Consider the following 18,189-nt stretch of genomic DNA (forward strand, 5'->3'; position numbering starts at 1 on the left):
TAAATCCCACTTGGTCGTGGTGAATAATCCTTTTAATGTACTGTTGAATCCTATTGGCTAGTATTTTGGCGAGAATTTTTGCATCTGTGTTCATCAAGGATATTGGTCTGTTGTTCTCTTTTTTGATGGGATCCTTGTCTGGTTTGGGGAACAAGGTGATGCTGGCCTCATAAAATGAGTTTGGAGTTTTCCTTCTATTTCTATTGTTTGGAACAGTTTCAGGAGAATAGGAATTAGTTCTTCTTTAAATGTTTGGTAGAATTCCCCCGGGAAGCCATCTGGCCCTGGGCTTTGTTTGTTTGGAGATTTTTGATGACTGTTTCAATCTCCTTACTGGTTATGGGTCTGTTCAGGCTTTCCATTTCTTCCTGGTTCAGTTGTAGTAGTTTATATGTCTCTAGGAATGCATCCATTTCTTCCAGATTGTCAATTTTGTTGGCATAGAGTTGCTCATAGTATGTCCTTAGAATTGTCTGTATTTCTTTGGTGTTCGTTGTGATCTCTCCTCTTTCATTCATGATTTTATTTATTTGGGTCCTTTCTCTTTTCCTTTTGATAAGTCTGGCCAGGGGTTTATCAATCTTATTAATTGTTTCAAAGAACCAGCTCCTAGTTTCGTTGATTTGTTCTATTGTTTTTTTGGTTTCTATTTCATTGATTTCTGCTCTGATCTTTATGATTTCTCTTTTCCTGCTGGGTTTAGTGTTTCTTTCTTGTTCTTTCTCCAGCTCCTTTAGGTGTAGGGTTAGGTTGTGTACCTGAGACCTTTCTTGTTTCTTGAGAAAGGCTTGTACCACTAAATATTTTCCTCTCAGGACTGCCTTTGTTGTGTCCCACAGATTCTGAACCGTTGTGTTTTCATTATCATTTGTTTCCATAAATTTTTTCAATTCTTCTTTAATTTCCTGGTTGACCCATTCATTATTTAGAAGGATGCTGTTTAGTCTCCATGTATTTGGGTTCTTTCCAAATTTCCTCTTGTGATTGAGTTCTAGCTTTAGAGCATTGTGGTCTGAAAATATGCAGGGAATGATCCCAATCTTTTGATACCAGTTGAGACTTGATTTAGGACCAAGAATGTGATCTATTCTGGAGAATGTTCCATGTGCACTAGAGAAGAAGGTGTATTCTGTTGCTTTGGGATGAATTGTTCTGAATATATCTGTGATGTCCATCTGGTCCAGTGTGTCATTTAAGGCCTTGATTTCCTTGTTGATCTTTTGCTTGGATGACCTGTCCATTTCAGTGAGGGGAGTGTTAAAATCCCCTACTATTATTGTATTCTTGTCGATGTGTTTCTTTGATTTTGTTATTAATTGGTTTATATAGTTGGCTGCTCCCACGTTAGGGGCATAGATATTTAAAATTGTTAGATCTTCCTGTTGGACAGTTCCTTTGAGTATGATATAGTGTCCTTCTTCATCTCTTATTATAGTCTTTGGCTTAAAATCTAATTGATCTGCTATAAGGATTGCCACTCCTGCTTTCTTCTGATGTCCATTAGGATGATAAATTCTTTTCCACCTCCTCACTTTAAACCTGGAGGTGTCTTCAGGTTTAAGATGAGTTTCTTGTAGGCAACATATAGATGGTTTTTGTTTTTTTATCCATTCTGATACCCTGTGTCTCTTGATTGGGGCATTTAGCCCATTCACATTCAGGGTAAGTATTGGGAGATATGAATTTAGTGCCATTGTATTGCCTGTAAGGTGACTGTTATTGTATATTGTCTCTGTTTCTTTCTGATCTACTACTTTTAGGGTCTCTCTTTGCTTAGAGGATCCCTTTCAATATTTCCTGTAGAGCTGGTTTGGTATTTGCAAATTCTTCCAGTTTTTGTTTGTTGGAAGCTTTTAATCTCTCCTTCTATTTTCAATGATAGCCTAGCTGCTTATAGTATTCTTGGCTGCATGTTTTTCTCATTTAGTACACTTAATATATCATGCCAGCTCTTTCTGGCCTGCCATGTCTCTGTGGATAAGTCTGCTGCCAATCTAATATATTTTTTTTATTTTTTTAATTAATTTTATTTTTTATAAACATATAATATATTTTTATCCCCAGGGGTACAGGTCTGTGGATCACCAGGTTTACACACTTCACATCACTCACCATAGCACATACCCTCCCCAGTGTCCATAAACCCACCCCCCCCCCCCCCCCCCCCCCCCCCATCAACCCTCAGGTTGTTTTGTGACATTAAAAGTCACTTATGGTTTGTCTCCCTCCCAATTCCATCTTGTTTCATTTAATCTTCTCCTACCCCCTTAACCCCCCATGTTGCATCTCCTATCCGTCATATCAGGGAAATCATATGATAGTTGTCTTTCTCCGATTGACTTATTTCGCTAAGCATGATACCCTCTAGTTCCATCCACGTCGTCGCAAATGGCAAAGTTTCATTTCTTTTGATGGCTGCATAGTATTCCATTGTGTATATATACCACATCTTCTTTATGCATTCGTCTGTTGATGGACATCTAGGTTCTTTCCATAGTTTGGCTATTGTAGACATTGCTGCTATAAACATTCGGGTGCACGTGCCCCTTTGGATCACTACGTTTGTATCTTTAGGGTAAATACCCAGCAGTGCAATTGCTGGGTCATAGGGTAGTTCTATTTTCAACATTTTGAGGAATCTCATCAAAGTGTAGGGATAGAGGGCACATACCTCAATATTATCAAAGCCATCTATGAAAAACCTACCTCAAATTTCATTCTCAATGGAGAAAAACTGAAACCTTTTCCGCTAAGGTCAGGAACACGGCAGGGATGTCCGTTATCACCACTGCTATTCAACATAGTACTAGAAGTCCTAGCCTCAGCAATCAGACAACAAAAGGAAATTAAAGGCATCCAAATTGGCAAAGAAGACGTCAAACTATCACTCTTTGCAGATGATATGATACTATATGTGGAAAACCCAAAAGACTCCACTCCAAAACTGCTAGAACTTGTGCAGGAATTCAGTAAAGTGTCAGGATATAAAATCAATGCACAGAAATCAGTGGCATTCCTCTACACCAACAACAAGACAGAAGAAAGAGAAATTAAGGAGTCCATCCCATTTACAATTGCACCCAAAACTATAAGATACCTAGGAATAAACCTAACCAAAGAGACTAAGAATCTATACACAGAAAACTATAAAGTACTCATGAAAGAAATTGAGGAAGACACAAAGAAGTGGAAAAATGTTCCATGCTCCTGGATTGGAAGAATAAATATTGTGAAAATGTCTATGCTACCTAAAGCAATCTACACATTCAATGCAATTCCTATCAAAGTACCATCCATTTTTTTTCAAAGAAATGGAACAAATAATCCTAAAATTCATATGGAACCAGAAAAGACCTCGAATAGCCAAAGGAATATTGAAAAAGAAAGCCAAAGTTGGTGGCATCACAATTCCGGACTTCAAGCTCTATTACAAAGCTGTCATCATCAAGACAGCATGGTACTGGCACAAAAACAGACACATAGATCAATGGAACAGAATAGAGAGCCCAGAAATAGACCCTCAACTCTATGGTCAACTCATCTTCGACAAAGCAGGAAAGAATGTCCAATGGAAAAAGACAGCCTCTTCAATAAATGGTGTTGGGAAAATTGGACAGCCACATGCAGAAAAATGAAATTGGATCATTTCCTTACACCACACACGAAAATAGACTCAAAATGGATGAAGGATCTCAATGTGAGAAAGGAATCCATCCAAATCCTTGAGGAGAACACAGGCAGCAACCTCTTCAACCTCAGCCGCAGCAACATCTTCCTAGGAACATCGCCAAAAGCAAGGGAAGCAAGGGCAAAAATGAACTTTTGGGATTTTATCAAGATCAAAAGCTTTTGCACAGCAAAGGAAACAGTGATCAAAACCAAAAGACAACTGGCAGAATGGGAGAAGATATTTGCAAATGACATATCAGATAAAGGGCTAGTGTCCAAAATCTATAAAGAACTTAGCAAACTCAACACCCAAAGAACAAACAATCCAATCAAGAAATGGGCAGAGGACATGAACAGACATTTCTGCAAAGAAGACATCCAGATGGCCAACAGACACATGAAAAAGTGCTCCATATCACTCGGCATCAGGGAAATACAAATCAAAACCACCATGAGATATCACCTCACACCAGTCAGAATGGCTAAAATTAACAAGTCAGGAAATGACAGATGCTGGCGAGGATGCGGAGAAAGGGGAACCCTCCTACACTGTTGGTGGGAATGCAAGCTGGTGCAACCACTCTGGAAAACACCAATCTATATTTTTACCATTGTACGTTACAGACTTCTTTTCCCGGGCTGCTTTCAGAATCTTTTCTTTGTCACTAAGACTTGTCAATTTTACTATTAGGTGACGGGGTGTGGATCTATTCTTATTGATTTTGAGGGGGGTTCTCTGAACCTCCTGGATTTTGATGCTTGTTCCCTTTGCCATATTGGGGAAATACTTTCCAATAATTCTCTCCAATATACCTTCTGCTCCCCTCTCCGTTTCCTCTTCTTCTGGAATCCCAATTATTCTAATGTTGTTTCGTCTTATGGTGTCACTTATCTCTCGAATTCTCCCCTCGTGGTCCAGTAGCTGTTTGTCCCTCTTTTGCTCAGCTTCTTTATTCTCTATCATTTGGTCTTCTATATCGCTAATTCTTTCTTCTGCCTCATTTATCCTAGCAGTGAGAGCCTCCATTTTTTATTGCACCTCATTAATAGCTTTTTTGATTTCAACTTGGTTAGATTTTAGTTCTTTTATTTCTCCAGAAAGGGCTTTTATATCTCCCGAGAGGGTTGCTTTAATATCTTCCATGCCTTTTTCAAGCCCGGCTAGAGCCTTGAGAATCGTCATTCTGAACTCTATATCTGACATATTACCAATGTCTGTATTGATTAGGTCCCTAGCCTTTGGGACTGCTTCTTGTTCTTTTTTTTGTTGTGAATTTTTTCGCCTTGTCATTTTGTCCAGATATGAGTATATGAAGGAGCAAGTAAAATACTAAAAGGGTGGCAACAACCCCAGGAAAATATGCTTTAGCCAAATCAGAAGAGATCCCAAATCATGAGGGGGGAGAAAGGGGATAAAAAGGGGTTCAGAAGAAGGAAAAAAAAAAATGAAACTATTAAAAAAAGTAAGCCGATAAAAAATATAAAAAGGAAAAAAATATATATATATATATTAGATAAACTATTTAAAAAACATTAAGAAAAGAAAACGGTAAAAGTTGAAAAAATTTAGCAGAAGAAGTGAAAAAAAAATTGAAAAAAAAAAAAACAATTAAATTAACTGAAGGCTAAAGAATCATGGGGAGAAAGGATGAGTTCCATGCTTTGCTTTCTTCTCCTCTGGAATTCCACCGCTCTCCTTGGTATTGAAACTGCACTCCTTGGTAGGTGAACTTGGTCCTGGCTGGGTTTCTTGCTGATCTTCTGGGGGAGGGGCCTGTTGTAGTGATTCTCAAGCGTCTTTGCCCCAGGCGGAGTTGCACCGCCCTTACCTGGGCCAGGTTGAGTAATCCGCTCGGGTTTGCTGGGTTTGCTTTCGGGAGCTTTTGTTCCCTGAGCGCTTTCCGTAGAGTCCGGAGGGTGGGAATGAAAATGGCGGCCTCCCGGTGTCCGGCCCGGAGGAGCCGAGAGCTCGGGGCCCCACTCCTCAGTGCGCCCTCAGAGAACAGTGCCCAATGACTCCCGTTACTCTGCCTCCGGCCGCACTCTGAGCTGACCGAGCGTGCGACCGGTTCACAGTAACCCCGAGCTGAGAGTCACTCCTCGGCTCTGTCTCTGTAGTCGGCTTCCCTGTTCTAATACCAGTAAGCTCCGTGACACTTAGACACCCCCAATGTGACCCTGCGGGACCTGAGGCCACGCTGACCCCGCCTGGGCTTTACCCCGGTTAAGCCTCTGGAGTGATGTCCCTCAGCGGAACAGACTTTTAAAAGTCCTGATTTTGTGCTCCGTTGCTCCGCCGCTCGCCGGGAGTCGGCCCCTCCCCCTGCGGTCTATCTTCCCATCGCTTTGGATTCACTTCTCTGCCAGTCGTACCTTGCAGAAAGTGGTTGATTTTCTGTTTCTGGAATTGTTGTTCTTCTTCTCTTCAATCTCCCGTTGGATTTGTAGGTGTTTGCAATCTTTAGATAAGCTATTTAGCTGATCTCCCACTACCTGAAGTAGTCTCAGCCTGCTACTTCTCCGCCATCTTCGAAAATAGAAATCTCTTAATGACTTTTGCTCTTATCTTTGTTATTTCCTTCCTTTCACTTATTTTATATGTTTTTTTAAAGATTTCATTTATTTATTTGACAGACAGAGATCACAAGTAGGCAGAAAGGCAGGCAGATAGACAGAAGGAAGCAGGCTCCCTGCTGAGCAGAGAGCCTGATGCGGGGCTCGATCCCAGAACCCTGGAATCACGACCTGAGACGAAGGCAGAGGCTTTAACCCACTGAGCCACACATGTGCCCCTTATTTTATATGTTTTTGTTCTTCTTTTCCAAACTTTTTAAAATAGAAACTTGACTTAGTGATTTTGAACCTTTTATCTTTAGCATAAGATGTTTTTTCTAAGCACTGTTATAGCTGCATTTTTCACAAATTCGGATATGTTGTGTTTTCAGTTTCTTTTAGTTCAAAATGTTTATCACTTTTCCTGTAATTTCTTCTTATACTCATGATTATTTTATTGTGCTCTTTAATTTCCAAAAATTTCTGGACTCTCTCAATGCTTTTCTATTATTAATTGCTATTTATTTCTCATGTCATTGGAAAACCTACTCTGTATGTTTTTTCAAATTACTCGGATTCTGAATCTGTAGATCAATCAGGGTAGAACTGATATTTCAATCATTCTGAGTCTTCCAACTCAACATGAACAAAATGCATGTCTCAATTATTTAGGTCTTCTTTATTTTTCCTGAGCAGCGTTTTATCTTTTTTGGTGTACTCATATTTTACATAATTTATCATATTTACCATAAGCATTTCATATTAACTGCTATTTGTAAACAGAGTTTTTTTTTTAAGAGTTTGTTTCCTGTATGCAGAAATACAGCTGGTTGTTGTTCTTTGTATGTTTTCTAACGTGAACCTTTGCAAAACTCACTTATTACTGTTAGTAGATTTTTTTTGCTTGTTCTATTGAATTTTCTACACAGATGATCATGTTGTCTATAAACAAGGATAGTTCTACCTCTTTCCAATCTAGATTCCCTTTATTTCCCATTTTTTCCTGATTTCTCTTCCCAAAGCCTAAATACATTCTGGAAAAGAAGTGGTGATGGTAAACATCACTCTCCTACCCTTGATATTAAGAGGACAGGGGAAATTCCCTTCTATTCCTAGCCTGCTGAGTTTATCACAAATACTGAATTTTGTCAAATGATTTTTTTTCTATCATCAATTGAAATAACCATATTTTTTTTAATTTTTAATTTATTAATATGTAAAATATGCTCATTGGTTTTAGAATGTTAAAGCAACCCTGCATTCTTGAGATCAACCCCACTCGGTCATGATATAACATCCTTTTTCATGTATGGTTGAATTCAATTTGCCAAAGCATATTTTTAGAATTTTGGCATCTGTATTCCTGAGGGATACTGGTCTGTAGTTTTCTTTTTTTTTTTTTTCAGGCACTTTCAAGATCATAGTTTATTTATTACTTCAGATAAAAAGATAGAATACATATTAAGGAATCCCTTAAAATTCAACTCTAAAGTTATACACCATCTAGTACTTTTGCATTGAATGTTAACCAAAAAAATCTCTAAACACCTGAAAGCCCCACTATCAACATGAACTATGGTAATAAAAAAATTTGACATTTAATTTGTTCAATATATAGTATTTACATTATGAAACCAATGCTGATACCATAAACAGTGATAAAGAAATAGTAAAAATAAACTTTAAAAAGCAAAGGTTTATATTCTTACAATGTGCTAATCATCATAATTGTATATAAAAATTAAAACATAGCAGAGCTTTCTGTTACAAAATTCTTAATCATCTGAGTTGTAGTCATTACTTGCTAACAATTTACATGCAATATCTGCTAAAATTGACATCTGATTTTTTTTTTCTCCCTAAGAAAGTGTGAGTAGATAAATGACATTTAAGAGCAGACATTAATTTACCTGTGGACAGAAAAAGAAAAAACTGTACTCAAGATTAGTACTGGTCACAAGCCTCTTCCCTATAGAAATGATAAAAAAACAGTTGAGACCAAAAATAATTCCAAAAGGAGATGCATAGGCGAAGAGTACCATGAATGGCACAGCTCAAAAACTCTTGGGACCAATCAGACACATCTTCTCTCTTTCCTTCAATGATGAGAGGTCTGTTTTGTCATCAAATAATATTGACTGAAGCAACTGAGGGGCACCAGGTGTACAACTAATTAAATCTTGCAAAATACTAAGATGGAGGCAAGAGTGGCCAGAAGGGGCAAATTATATTTAATTCAAACTATATACAGCATAACTGGAATGCAGCCCATCCCAAATTGGCTCTGTGAAACAATTGGACCTTTATGATTTAATAGTTAAAATTACAGCAAGTGTAATAATACAATAGATTTACATGGGAAACAAAATCCAAGGGGCATTTTATATTATTTACTGTGTTGTTTCAATTTAAAAATAATTTCGCTAAGTATACATCTCAACTGAGGTCTATGTATAAAATGTCCTAATAGATACAGATATTTACCTTTGGTGAGTTAAAGGCCTTTTTGTGACTTCTGTCTGAATTGTAGGCAGAATGCTAGATATACATGCACATGTGGGGAAAACTCAACCTGAGGTAATCCAAAAGATGTGCATGTGGGGAGACTGGAGTTACTCTAAAAGTCAAAGCATCCCAGCAACCCAAAACAGGTTAACAGTGAGAATGGCAACAAGGAATGGATTGCCAATATGGCAGTAAAACTTTTTTTTTTAAACAGAAAGAGGAAGGCCTCTCGTACCAGCAGAATCCTGCATACATACAAAAAAGAAAAAGCCATCCACCACTTCATAAAACAAAAGCCAATTATAGTGTGGAAAGTACAAATTGCAGAAAACCAGAAGTCAATAGAAGAAAAACTACTGGTTTACATGAGAGAAAGGAACTTCATTCTGCGCGGTCACTTGGTGAACGCGGCCACCACTGCCCACAGGACCTCACTGGTGTTGGCCTTCAGACATTCCACTTCAGGATCTAAGTCTAGGAGCTGCCGCACTCTCTTGGTGGCTAAATCATACTGCTCGTCCAGAAGGGGAGCGAAAGCATTCTCCAGGACATCGGAGGCGTGCGCTAAGTAAATGAGGGCCAGCAAGCGCTTGTCCATGCGGTGAGGGTCATTCACCCATTTGTCAAGAACAGCTTCCTGAACCTTCTTGATGAGGCGCTGCTTAATATTGTTGTTGGTGAGGGGATGTGTGGTCATGTCAAAAAGTAGGAAGTTCTGTTTCTCTGTTGTCAACACGCCCTTCTCCACCAGGTTTTTAGCTAACCGTTCCCGCACATTTCTTAATTGATAATGCAATTTTAATGGATTCCAGGTCTCACCACTAAGTAATTCAATCCAGTTCTGAACCGTTTCTGGAAGCTGCGTCTCCTTAACATGCTTTAGAGCTTCATCAAGAAGAACATCCCCTGTTGGAGCGTCTGATTTACAGATCACCTTTCTTGTTAACAGACTTTTCCGTCTCATTCCACAAGCCTCTAGTTGTAACCTTCCTCTCAGCGCTAATTCAATTAACATACAGCCACGTAATCCAGACGATATACAGTCATTCCAAAATGATGTGTAACCCTCTCGGTCCTTGAGGCCCAGCAGGAGCACCTCCTCCATCAGGGTCAGCCGTGTTTCCTTGGAGTCGCCCTTGTCGTCGTCGTCCTGCTCGTCGCGGCGGCTCTGCACGTCGTCCTCGCCGCTGCCGCTGCCGCCGCCGCCGCCCGCCACCCGCTCCTTGTCGGCGGCGTTGCGGGAGGCCTCGGTGCGCCGCTGCACCAGGCCCGAGCTGCGCTGGGTCAGCGAGGTCATGACTCCGCGCCGGGCCGAGAGGGACACGGGACCTACCGGGTCTCCCTCCTCCTCCCCCCGCGGCCCCTGACCCGGGCTTCCGTGTTAAATCCCGGCTCCGAGGCGACGTCCGTCGGCAGCTGGGCGGGGGGCAGTCATGGGGAGACGGGTCGGGGCGAAACGGGCCGGCCAGGCGCCGGCGAAGCGGAGGAAGAGCTCTTCCCTCCTGCGGCCGCGGGCCCCGAAGCAGCCCGAGCTCCTAAGCCGAGAAGGAGGAGGAGGTGGCCTGTAGTTTTCTTTTCTTATAATGTCTTTGTCTACCTCTGGTAATCAGATTAATACAAGCTTCTATGAATGAGTTGTTTCTTCCCTTTAGGTTTAAGAAGCAGTTTATGTAGGGTTAGTTTTTTTTTTTTTTTTTTTTTTTTTTTTTTTTTTTTTTTCCTTTCGTCCTTTCTTTCTTTTTTCCTTTCTTATCCTTTCCTTTTCCTTCCTTCCTTCCTTCCTTCCTTCCTTCCTTCCTTCCTTCCTTCTTGTTTTAGAATTCACCTGTGATTGCTGTATGGGCTTTGAGTTTTATTTTGTGGGAAGGCTTTAACTATATACTCAATGTCCCTTATAGGACTATTCAGGTTATTTATTTATTTATTTATTTATTTTTTTTTTTGAGTAAACTGTGGTAGATTGCATGGGTTATGGATTTTTTCCAATGTCATCAACAGTGTAAATTTATAGCCATATAATTATTCATAATACTCCTTTATTGTCCTGCTAGTATCTATAGAATTTGTAGTCATATTTTGTCACAACTTTTGATAGTAGTAATTCTAATATTAGTATATTATATAACAGTACTGTTAGTATCTTTTTTCTTTAATGGTTGGCCAATCTACCAAAGGTTTCATAGTTTGGTTTTTTTTAAAGATTTTATTTATTTATTTGACAGAGATCACTAGTAGGTAGAGAGGCAGGCAGAGAGAGAGGAGGAAGCAGGCTCCCCGCTGAGCAGAGAGCCTGATGTAGGGCTTGATCCCAGGACACTGGGATCATGACCTGAGCCAAAGGCAGAGGCTTTAACCCACTGAGCCACCCAGGCGCCCCAGTTTTTTTTTTAATATTTCATTTCATTTATTTATTTGAGAGAGAGAGAGAGAGAGAAAGAGCATGAGCAGGGTGGAGGGGCAGAAGGAAGAGAAGCAGACTCCTCACTGACCAGGGACCCCGACTCAGGGCTTGATTACAATACTCAGAGATCATGACCTGAGCCAAAGGCAGACACTCAGGATCCCAAAAGATTGAGATTATTTCCTCCAAATTATCAGAGCACAATGCATTGAAACTGGAACTTACCCACAAGAAAATTAATGGAAACTAATGAGAATGCAGACACATTGCTCTAAATCTGTGGGATATGGCAAATGCAGTCCTTAGTCCTAAGTCTGAAAGGGGAAATACATAGTCACCCAAGCCTCACTCAAAAGAAAAAAAAAAAATTGAAAAATCCCAAATACTCCAACTCCCTTTATACCTTAAGGAACTAGAAACTTAACAACAAATTAAGTTGAACTCACCTGCTGCAAGCTTTTTCCTGTGTGCCCCTTTGGATGGTTTCCATTCCCAGGACACATGCTCTTCTTCTCTTCATGGTCCACATGGGGAAGCTCATCTGCTCCCGTTTTTTGAGAGTCCATCTCTGATCTCATTCTTCTCTCCGCTGAGCTCTAGAGACTGTGTATCTGCACAGGGATGAGATGGCTCCATCTGACAGCTCACTCATTCAACAAGTACTTTATGGGAACTTCCTCTGTGCTGGTGGGGAAGAGCTATGGAATGCTCCTGAAAACATTTTTTTTTTTTTTTTTTTTAGTTTCGGGGGTGCAATTTAGTGATGCATCAGTTGGATATAATATGTGGTGCTCATTTCATCAAATGCCATCCGTAATGCCCACAACCCAGTTACCCCATGTCCCAGCCTACCTCCTCTCCAGCAAACCTCAGTTTGTTCCCTAGTGTTGAGTCTCTTATGGTTTGCTTCCCTCTCTATATGCAACTTGTTTTATTTTTTTCTCCCCTTCCCCTATGTTCATTGGTTTTGTTTCTTATGTTTATGATAGAAATCATATGACATTTGGGTTTCTGTGACTGACTTCTTTCCTTTAGCTTTAATACCCTCTGGTTCCATCCTCATTCTTACAAATGACAAGATGTCAGTCTTTTGGTGGCTGAGTAATATAACATTGTATCTAGGTACCACCTCTTCATTATCCAGACTTCAAAAAGTTCTGCTTTTGCACCCAGATGATTATATTACTTTGTGGTATCGTCCTGAAGCAGACTGCCTCCCCTCCATGGTATCATCAGCTATACTACAACCGATTCAAATCTCCATCCTCCTTCCATCCAAATGGCGGTCATGTTTCTATTACTAGCCTTGCAGCAATTATATGATCACACCTTTGATTGATTTTTTTTGAGTGTTCAGAATGATTCGATAAGTATGACCTTGTATTTGAGGGAGGAGAACAATGAAATTCTGCCCCCCAGAATTTTCTGATTGGATGCTCGACATGAAGACTATGAATCCAGTGACAGGATAGCTTTTGTTGTCCCCCTTCTATGAGAGCTGGATGCCACTATGATATTGGCAAGCAGGTACTTACTGGTGACACCACTTCATCTGCTCTAGGTGGACGTTTATTGTGGGAAGATGTCCTAAACATAATGCCTACCATTTTCTCCACTTATTATTTAAGCTTCGATGGACAAGCTGAGAGTATCATTTTCTATGACCAAGTGGTCTGACTTAAGTCCAACTGTCACATTTCATGGTGTCTAATATTCCATATCTTAATTAATATCCACATCAATGTTCTAATCAATGGTGCCTCTGTGTGGCAGATTAACCTTTGTAGTGTTTGAATCTTTCAGCCTCACTATGCTCATCAGTCTTAATACAACTCAAATATTAATTTTCTTCTTAAAGGACTTTTTACCTCTTTTCCTTTTAAAACATGGATTCCAGGTGATGATATCAGCCAGGGGTGTCACTGAGAAAGCCATCAATAATTGGCCAGCTGACCTGCCTGGTGGTTGGTCACCAGTATGAGGCCAATCTGAGAAATCCCTGGTGATTGGCCAGCACACATTAGTGACAACACATGGTGGTGACATCACATGAAGAAGGCATTGTGATATCCCAGGGCAGTTATAAAAGCTTGGCAACAGCCCAGGCTGCAGTGAGGAGAGAGATGGTGGTTCACTCACAGCTCTTCCTGCTCTTCCTTGACTTCTATGTCCTGTTCCCTGTCCCTGCCCGTGGCAAGCCCCCTGCCCACTCCTCCTGACCTGAGCCTCTCTCCAATATGCTACACACCACCTTCATGTTAGCACCTATGTTCATGCCCCTCTGCGGTCTAGAGAGTCCCCGAACCTGTACACAGTGACACGTCGACCCATTTCGCACTCGGAGGCTGGCCCAAGTCCTCAGGGAGACATTCTCATTTGGCACGTGGGAGTAAGACACTGACTACCAGAGTACTGTGGATTCTCAGAGAGCTGGGTCCCACACCTCTGGGGTCATAGGCGTGTTAAGTACAGGAAAGCTGGGTCCATGTCCTGAGGGAACACTGGGCACACTACTACTATGGAGCCCTCCAACCTGGCCCAGCACAGGGCACATGAATGCTCTGAATATCCAGCTGATCCAGATGTGCACAGTATGGGGAATGTCTGGAGACACCAGGCAGAGAGGGAATTTTACGAAACAAGTAGATACTGGGAAAAGGAATCACCACATCTCTGTATGCAGTGTTAGTCATTGCAACAGTGGCCCTCCATCCATGGACTGTCTGAAAGAGCTCAGCAGTGGACAAAATAATTCCCCAGAAACCTGGCTAACCCGGAGCCTATAGACCATCAATCCTCAAACACACTCTAAGAAAGAGAAATTCAGGCCTCAGAATAGAGCACCTTTCAAGAACACAGAGACTGGGAGACTTCTGATCCCATTTGACACTGGGCCGATGAGTCACACAGACACTTGGTGGACAAGGAGACTCCATACCTCAAGTTTGCCAGCCCAATGTAGCACAAGGCAAGTAAGCCCTGAGAACAGGTTTGCCAAGTGCCATGAAACCATAATTCCGGATCCCAGCACTGTGTATGGAAAGTGATCCAACTCAACAGAGCATGACCATGGGCCTTGGTACCCAGTGTACAAAATCTCAGCACTCCCCTAGGCCAAGCAGGCACCTGGACAGCCCACTCACCAGGTGCTCTTGGACCAGGACACCAACAACTGAGCTGTCTTATAAGCTAAGTAGGCACCTTGACAGTGGGCTCCCCATGTACACTTGGCCCTGGACCCCAACAACTCAGTTCTTTACTTGGTCAAGCAGGCACCATGACCATGGGCTAACTGTGTGCCCATCGACCTGGAGAGCCACAGCTCAGCAGTCTGATAGCCTGAGAAGGAACCTTGACAATGGGCTCAAAATGTGTTTTTGGTCCTTGAGACCAAAAAATCAGCCCTTTGTGTGGCCAAAGAGGCAATTTGACGGCAGGCTCACCATGTGCCCATGGACCTGGAGACCAACAAGTGAGCTGTCTGGTAAGCTCAGCAGGCACCTTGAGAGTGGGCTCACCATGGGCCCTTGGACACTGAGCCCAAGAAAGGAGTTCTTGGCTAGGCCAAGCAGACAACTGGACTTGAGGCTCACCATGTGCCCTTGGACCTGGCAACCAACAATGCATCTCATTGTTTGGCCAAGCAGGCACCATGACAGTGAGCTCACCATGTGCACTGGGACCTGGAGACCAACAACTCTGCTCTGTGATAAGCCAAGCAGGCTACTTCACAGCTGGCTCACTATGGGCCCATGGACCTGGAAACCACAACATCAGGTCTCTACTAGGCCAAGCATGCACTTGGACAGCTGGCTCACTATGTGCCCGTGGACATGGAGACCAACAAAGGAGCTCTGGGCTAAGCCAAGCAGACCTCTAGACATTTGACTTACCATGTGCCCTAGAACCCTGAGACCAACAAATAAGCTCTTTGCCTGGCCAAGGAGGCACCTTGACAAAAGGCTCACCAAGTGCCCTTAGACCTGGAGACCAAAACTGAGCTGTCTGGTGGCTTAAGCAGGCACCGTGATAGTGGGCTAAATGCGCACCCTTGGACCTTGAGCCCAATCAATGAGATCTGGGCTAGGACAAGCAGACACCTAGATAGGAGGCTCACCATGTGCCCCTGGACTGGGAGACCAGCAACTCAGCTCTTGGCTTGGCCAAGTGGCCACCTTGGCAACAGGCTTCCCATATGTCCTTGGACCTGGAGAACCACACTTGTGCTTTCTAATGGGATAAGCAGGCATTTTGATTATCTGTATGCCTGGTCCCCTTTGACCTGGAGACCGACAATCCACCTCTGTGACCAGCCAAGGAGGAAGCCTCAGAGCTGGCTCACCATGGGCCCATGCACATGGAAACCACAAAATCAGGTCTGTAGTAGGCCAAGCAGGCACCTGGGCAGCAGGCTCACCATGTGCCCTTGGACCTGGAGACCAACAAAACAGCTCTGCACTAGGCCAAGAAGGCACCAGGACAGCGAGTTCAGCATCTTTCCATGGAAACAGATCCTTCCTCCTCCCCAGAGTACAGGGCCCACAAACACTGGGTTTTCCAGCTGGCATCAGATTAGGAGACCTGCAGACCTGCTCAGCATTGCACTGATTTGTCCAGTGCAGCCATGGAGACCTGGGAGCCTCCAAACCAGTCCATTCCAGGACTGCATGGGACTAAGAAGTCCCTGGCGCATGAACTTAACCCCCAAATCTACAACTGCATGCTTTTCACCTCTGCATGGAAGGGAGCATTCGAGTCTCTTCTCACTTTCAATGTCCTTCAGCCTAAGGTCCTTGTGGTGAAAACTATGCCATGCTGTAGAAGGTGAAACAGGCCAGTGGTTTGAACGATTTGTTTTCAAATTCATGGCAGGAAATGATGAGGGGCAATGGGAGGAAATAGTGCAGGAGACCCAGGCACTGAACTATGTGGAGTCATTGGTAGAAATCTTCCAGTTGAAGGAGCAGTGTTCCATCCTCAAGGGGGTGGTGCAGACCTTAAAGCAAGAAGCCAAGCAGTGCATTGAGAGGCTGGCTCAGCTTCATGAATTGGAGAACTTCTTTATTCAAATGAAGGCCTTCCTCGATGTTTCTGCCTTTCACGCAGTACCCGAGGGTTAATGTTTGTGCACCCACCCACTATGGCATTGAAGGGGAGTTGGGAAATAGGTGTTCACCTCCCCAATTGATGGTATGTTACAAATTTAAATATTAGGCAAATAAACCATTTAAAATAAAAAAATTAAAAAAAAACAAGGAAAATTGATTTACAGAAAACAAAACCTGGATGATTATAAAGGGCAGCCTGAATGAGTCACTACTATCCCTTTTGATCCATTGCATTCTTCTGAGGGTGGGGTGTCCATGGCTCTGAGAATATGTCGATTAAGTACGCAGGTTATTGAGCATAACCTGCCTGTCCTCATCAAAACGTTCAGACATACTGACTCTAGAAGCAAAGCAGAAGACCTCAGTTAAGCAGCATTCTAATTGGAAGGAGTAGAGAATCTGTGTGTCTGTTCACAGGTATTTCTGCCTAAAGCATTGGCAGAGACCAATTTTGTCAGATTTTTGCTAAGTTGGAGGTTGTCCCCTGATGTTGTGGTTTCAGATTGTTGCTAGAAAAACAGCTTTTGGTCTGGGACAGATTCATCTAGGATGCAGTCCTTGGAAGAACAAATGTGACAAGACCAGGCAGGAAGGATAGAGTGACTCCAGAGATGGGGGACAATGCCCTGTCTCTGGGTGAGTAGGTTTGGTGTCAGAGCAGGAGGCAGAATGGTGGCCAGGCTGGTGGGCTCCATTCTGACCAAAGAGGCACTGCAGGAATTGGGGGGACATGTGGGATTCACTTTGGGTGTTTTAGGTGCATGGGTGTTTGCCCAGAGTAAGGCGCAGTGGGACGGTGGTGGGAACAGGTGCACCTTGGAGACTCTAGGGTCTGCTTGGGTATGAGGAATGGGGACACTCCCAAGAGTCAGTGCTGACCTTCTGATAAATTGGACATTGGGGGTCAGAATGGAGTTGGAAGGTAAGATTCCTGGCTGACTCCTCCTGGGCTATGCTCCATCTTAGTTCCAGGGATGTGGAGTGGGAATGCAGGTGGCATGCAAATAACAGTAATCTGGCATCTACATTTGACTCCAATTGAGATTGTAGGGGAAGTGCCTAGATCTGTGGTTCCTGGGCTGAGCTCAGTAATGACAGTGTGCTCATAGCACCTGGGCATACACAGATGGGAACCATGAGGAAGTTTCCTCAAGGGATTGAAATGAACTTTAAGGGAACTTGGAAAGTGGGAGACTTGCAACCATAAGATGGATGATGTCTGGGCTGATTGAAGGGGCTGCTTCCAGGAGCCTGTGTGGAGGCTGGTAGAGTCCAGGACACTTAAATGTAAGGGGGGGCTTGGGTTGCTTATGTGATGCTAGCACTCAGAAACTTCTGTGATTAGCTGCTCAGATCATGCTCACTGTACCAAAGGTTCCACAAACATCAGGTCCCTGGGTTGGCTGGCACCCCAGAGCTGCTCACCTTTCTAGTCCCTCTTCCTTCATTTGGAAAACGAGGCCCACTTTCTTAGGAGGTGATTGTGTGAGCAGGAGGCAGGAAAAGGCAGGTTTTGGGAGGGGATCTACAAGGCCAGGGACAGATGCAGTCTAGAGGAGGGAGGGAAGAGGGGATGGTAGACTGTGAGCCAGGTCCTTGTCTCAGCCTTCTCTCCCCAAAGGCAAAATATCAACTTTGGGAAGGTAGTACGTGAGATGACTCTGTCGTATATCCAGCCTTCGCTACCCCTTTGGGCTATAGGGTATCACAGGACAGCATCTGCCAAGTCACAGACCAGCACCAGATCCATCCTGCCTCCTTCACTGTTGTTTGACACCCACACCTTAAGGTTCTGGGGCCTTCAGGGACATTTCCCACTCCAGTGAGCCAGGGTGGGACTACTAGACTTAGGGGTGTGCTGACAGGTAGAGCACTACTACAGATAGGAAGGGCGAGGTAGAGAGGTATATTTCTAGATTCCCAGAAGCCACAGGTATTTCAGAAGTTCCCTTC

At 43.0% G+C, this 18,189-nt stretch overlaps 1 protein-coding gene across 1 annotated transcript; it reads right to left on the reverse strand.

Annotated features, from left to right (window-relative positions):
• Positions 1–8,078: 8,078 nt before the first annotated feature.
• LOC125100788 (Golgi phosphoprotein 3-like) lies at positions 8,079–10,283 on the reverse strand. Its single transcript, XM_047731227.1, has one exon. It carries the CDS (start codon positions 10,022–10,024, stop codon positions 9,122–9,124), a length of 903 nt encoding a protein of 300 aa, XP_047587183.1. The 5' UTR covers positions 10,025–10,283; the 3' UTR covers positions 8,079–9,121.
• Between the last annotated feature and the right edge of the window lie 7,906 nt (positions 10,284–18,189).

This window comes from Lutra lutra, chromosome 5 (genome assembly GCF_902655055.1).
Source record: "Lutra lutra chromosome 5, mLutLut1.2, whole genome shotgun sequence".
Taxonomy (NCBI): Eukaryota; Metazoa; Chordata; class Mammalia; order Carnivora; family Mustelidae; genus Lutra; species Lutra lutra.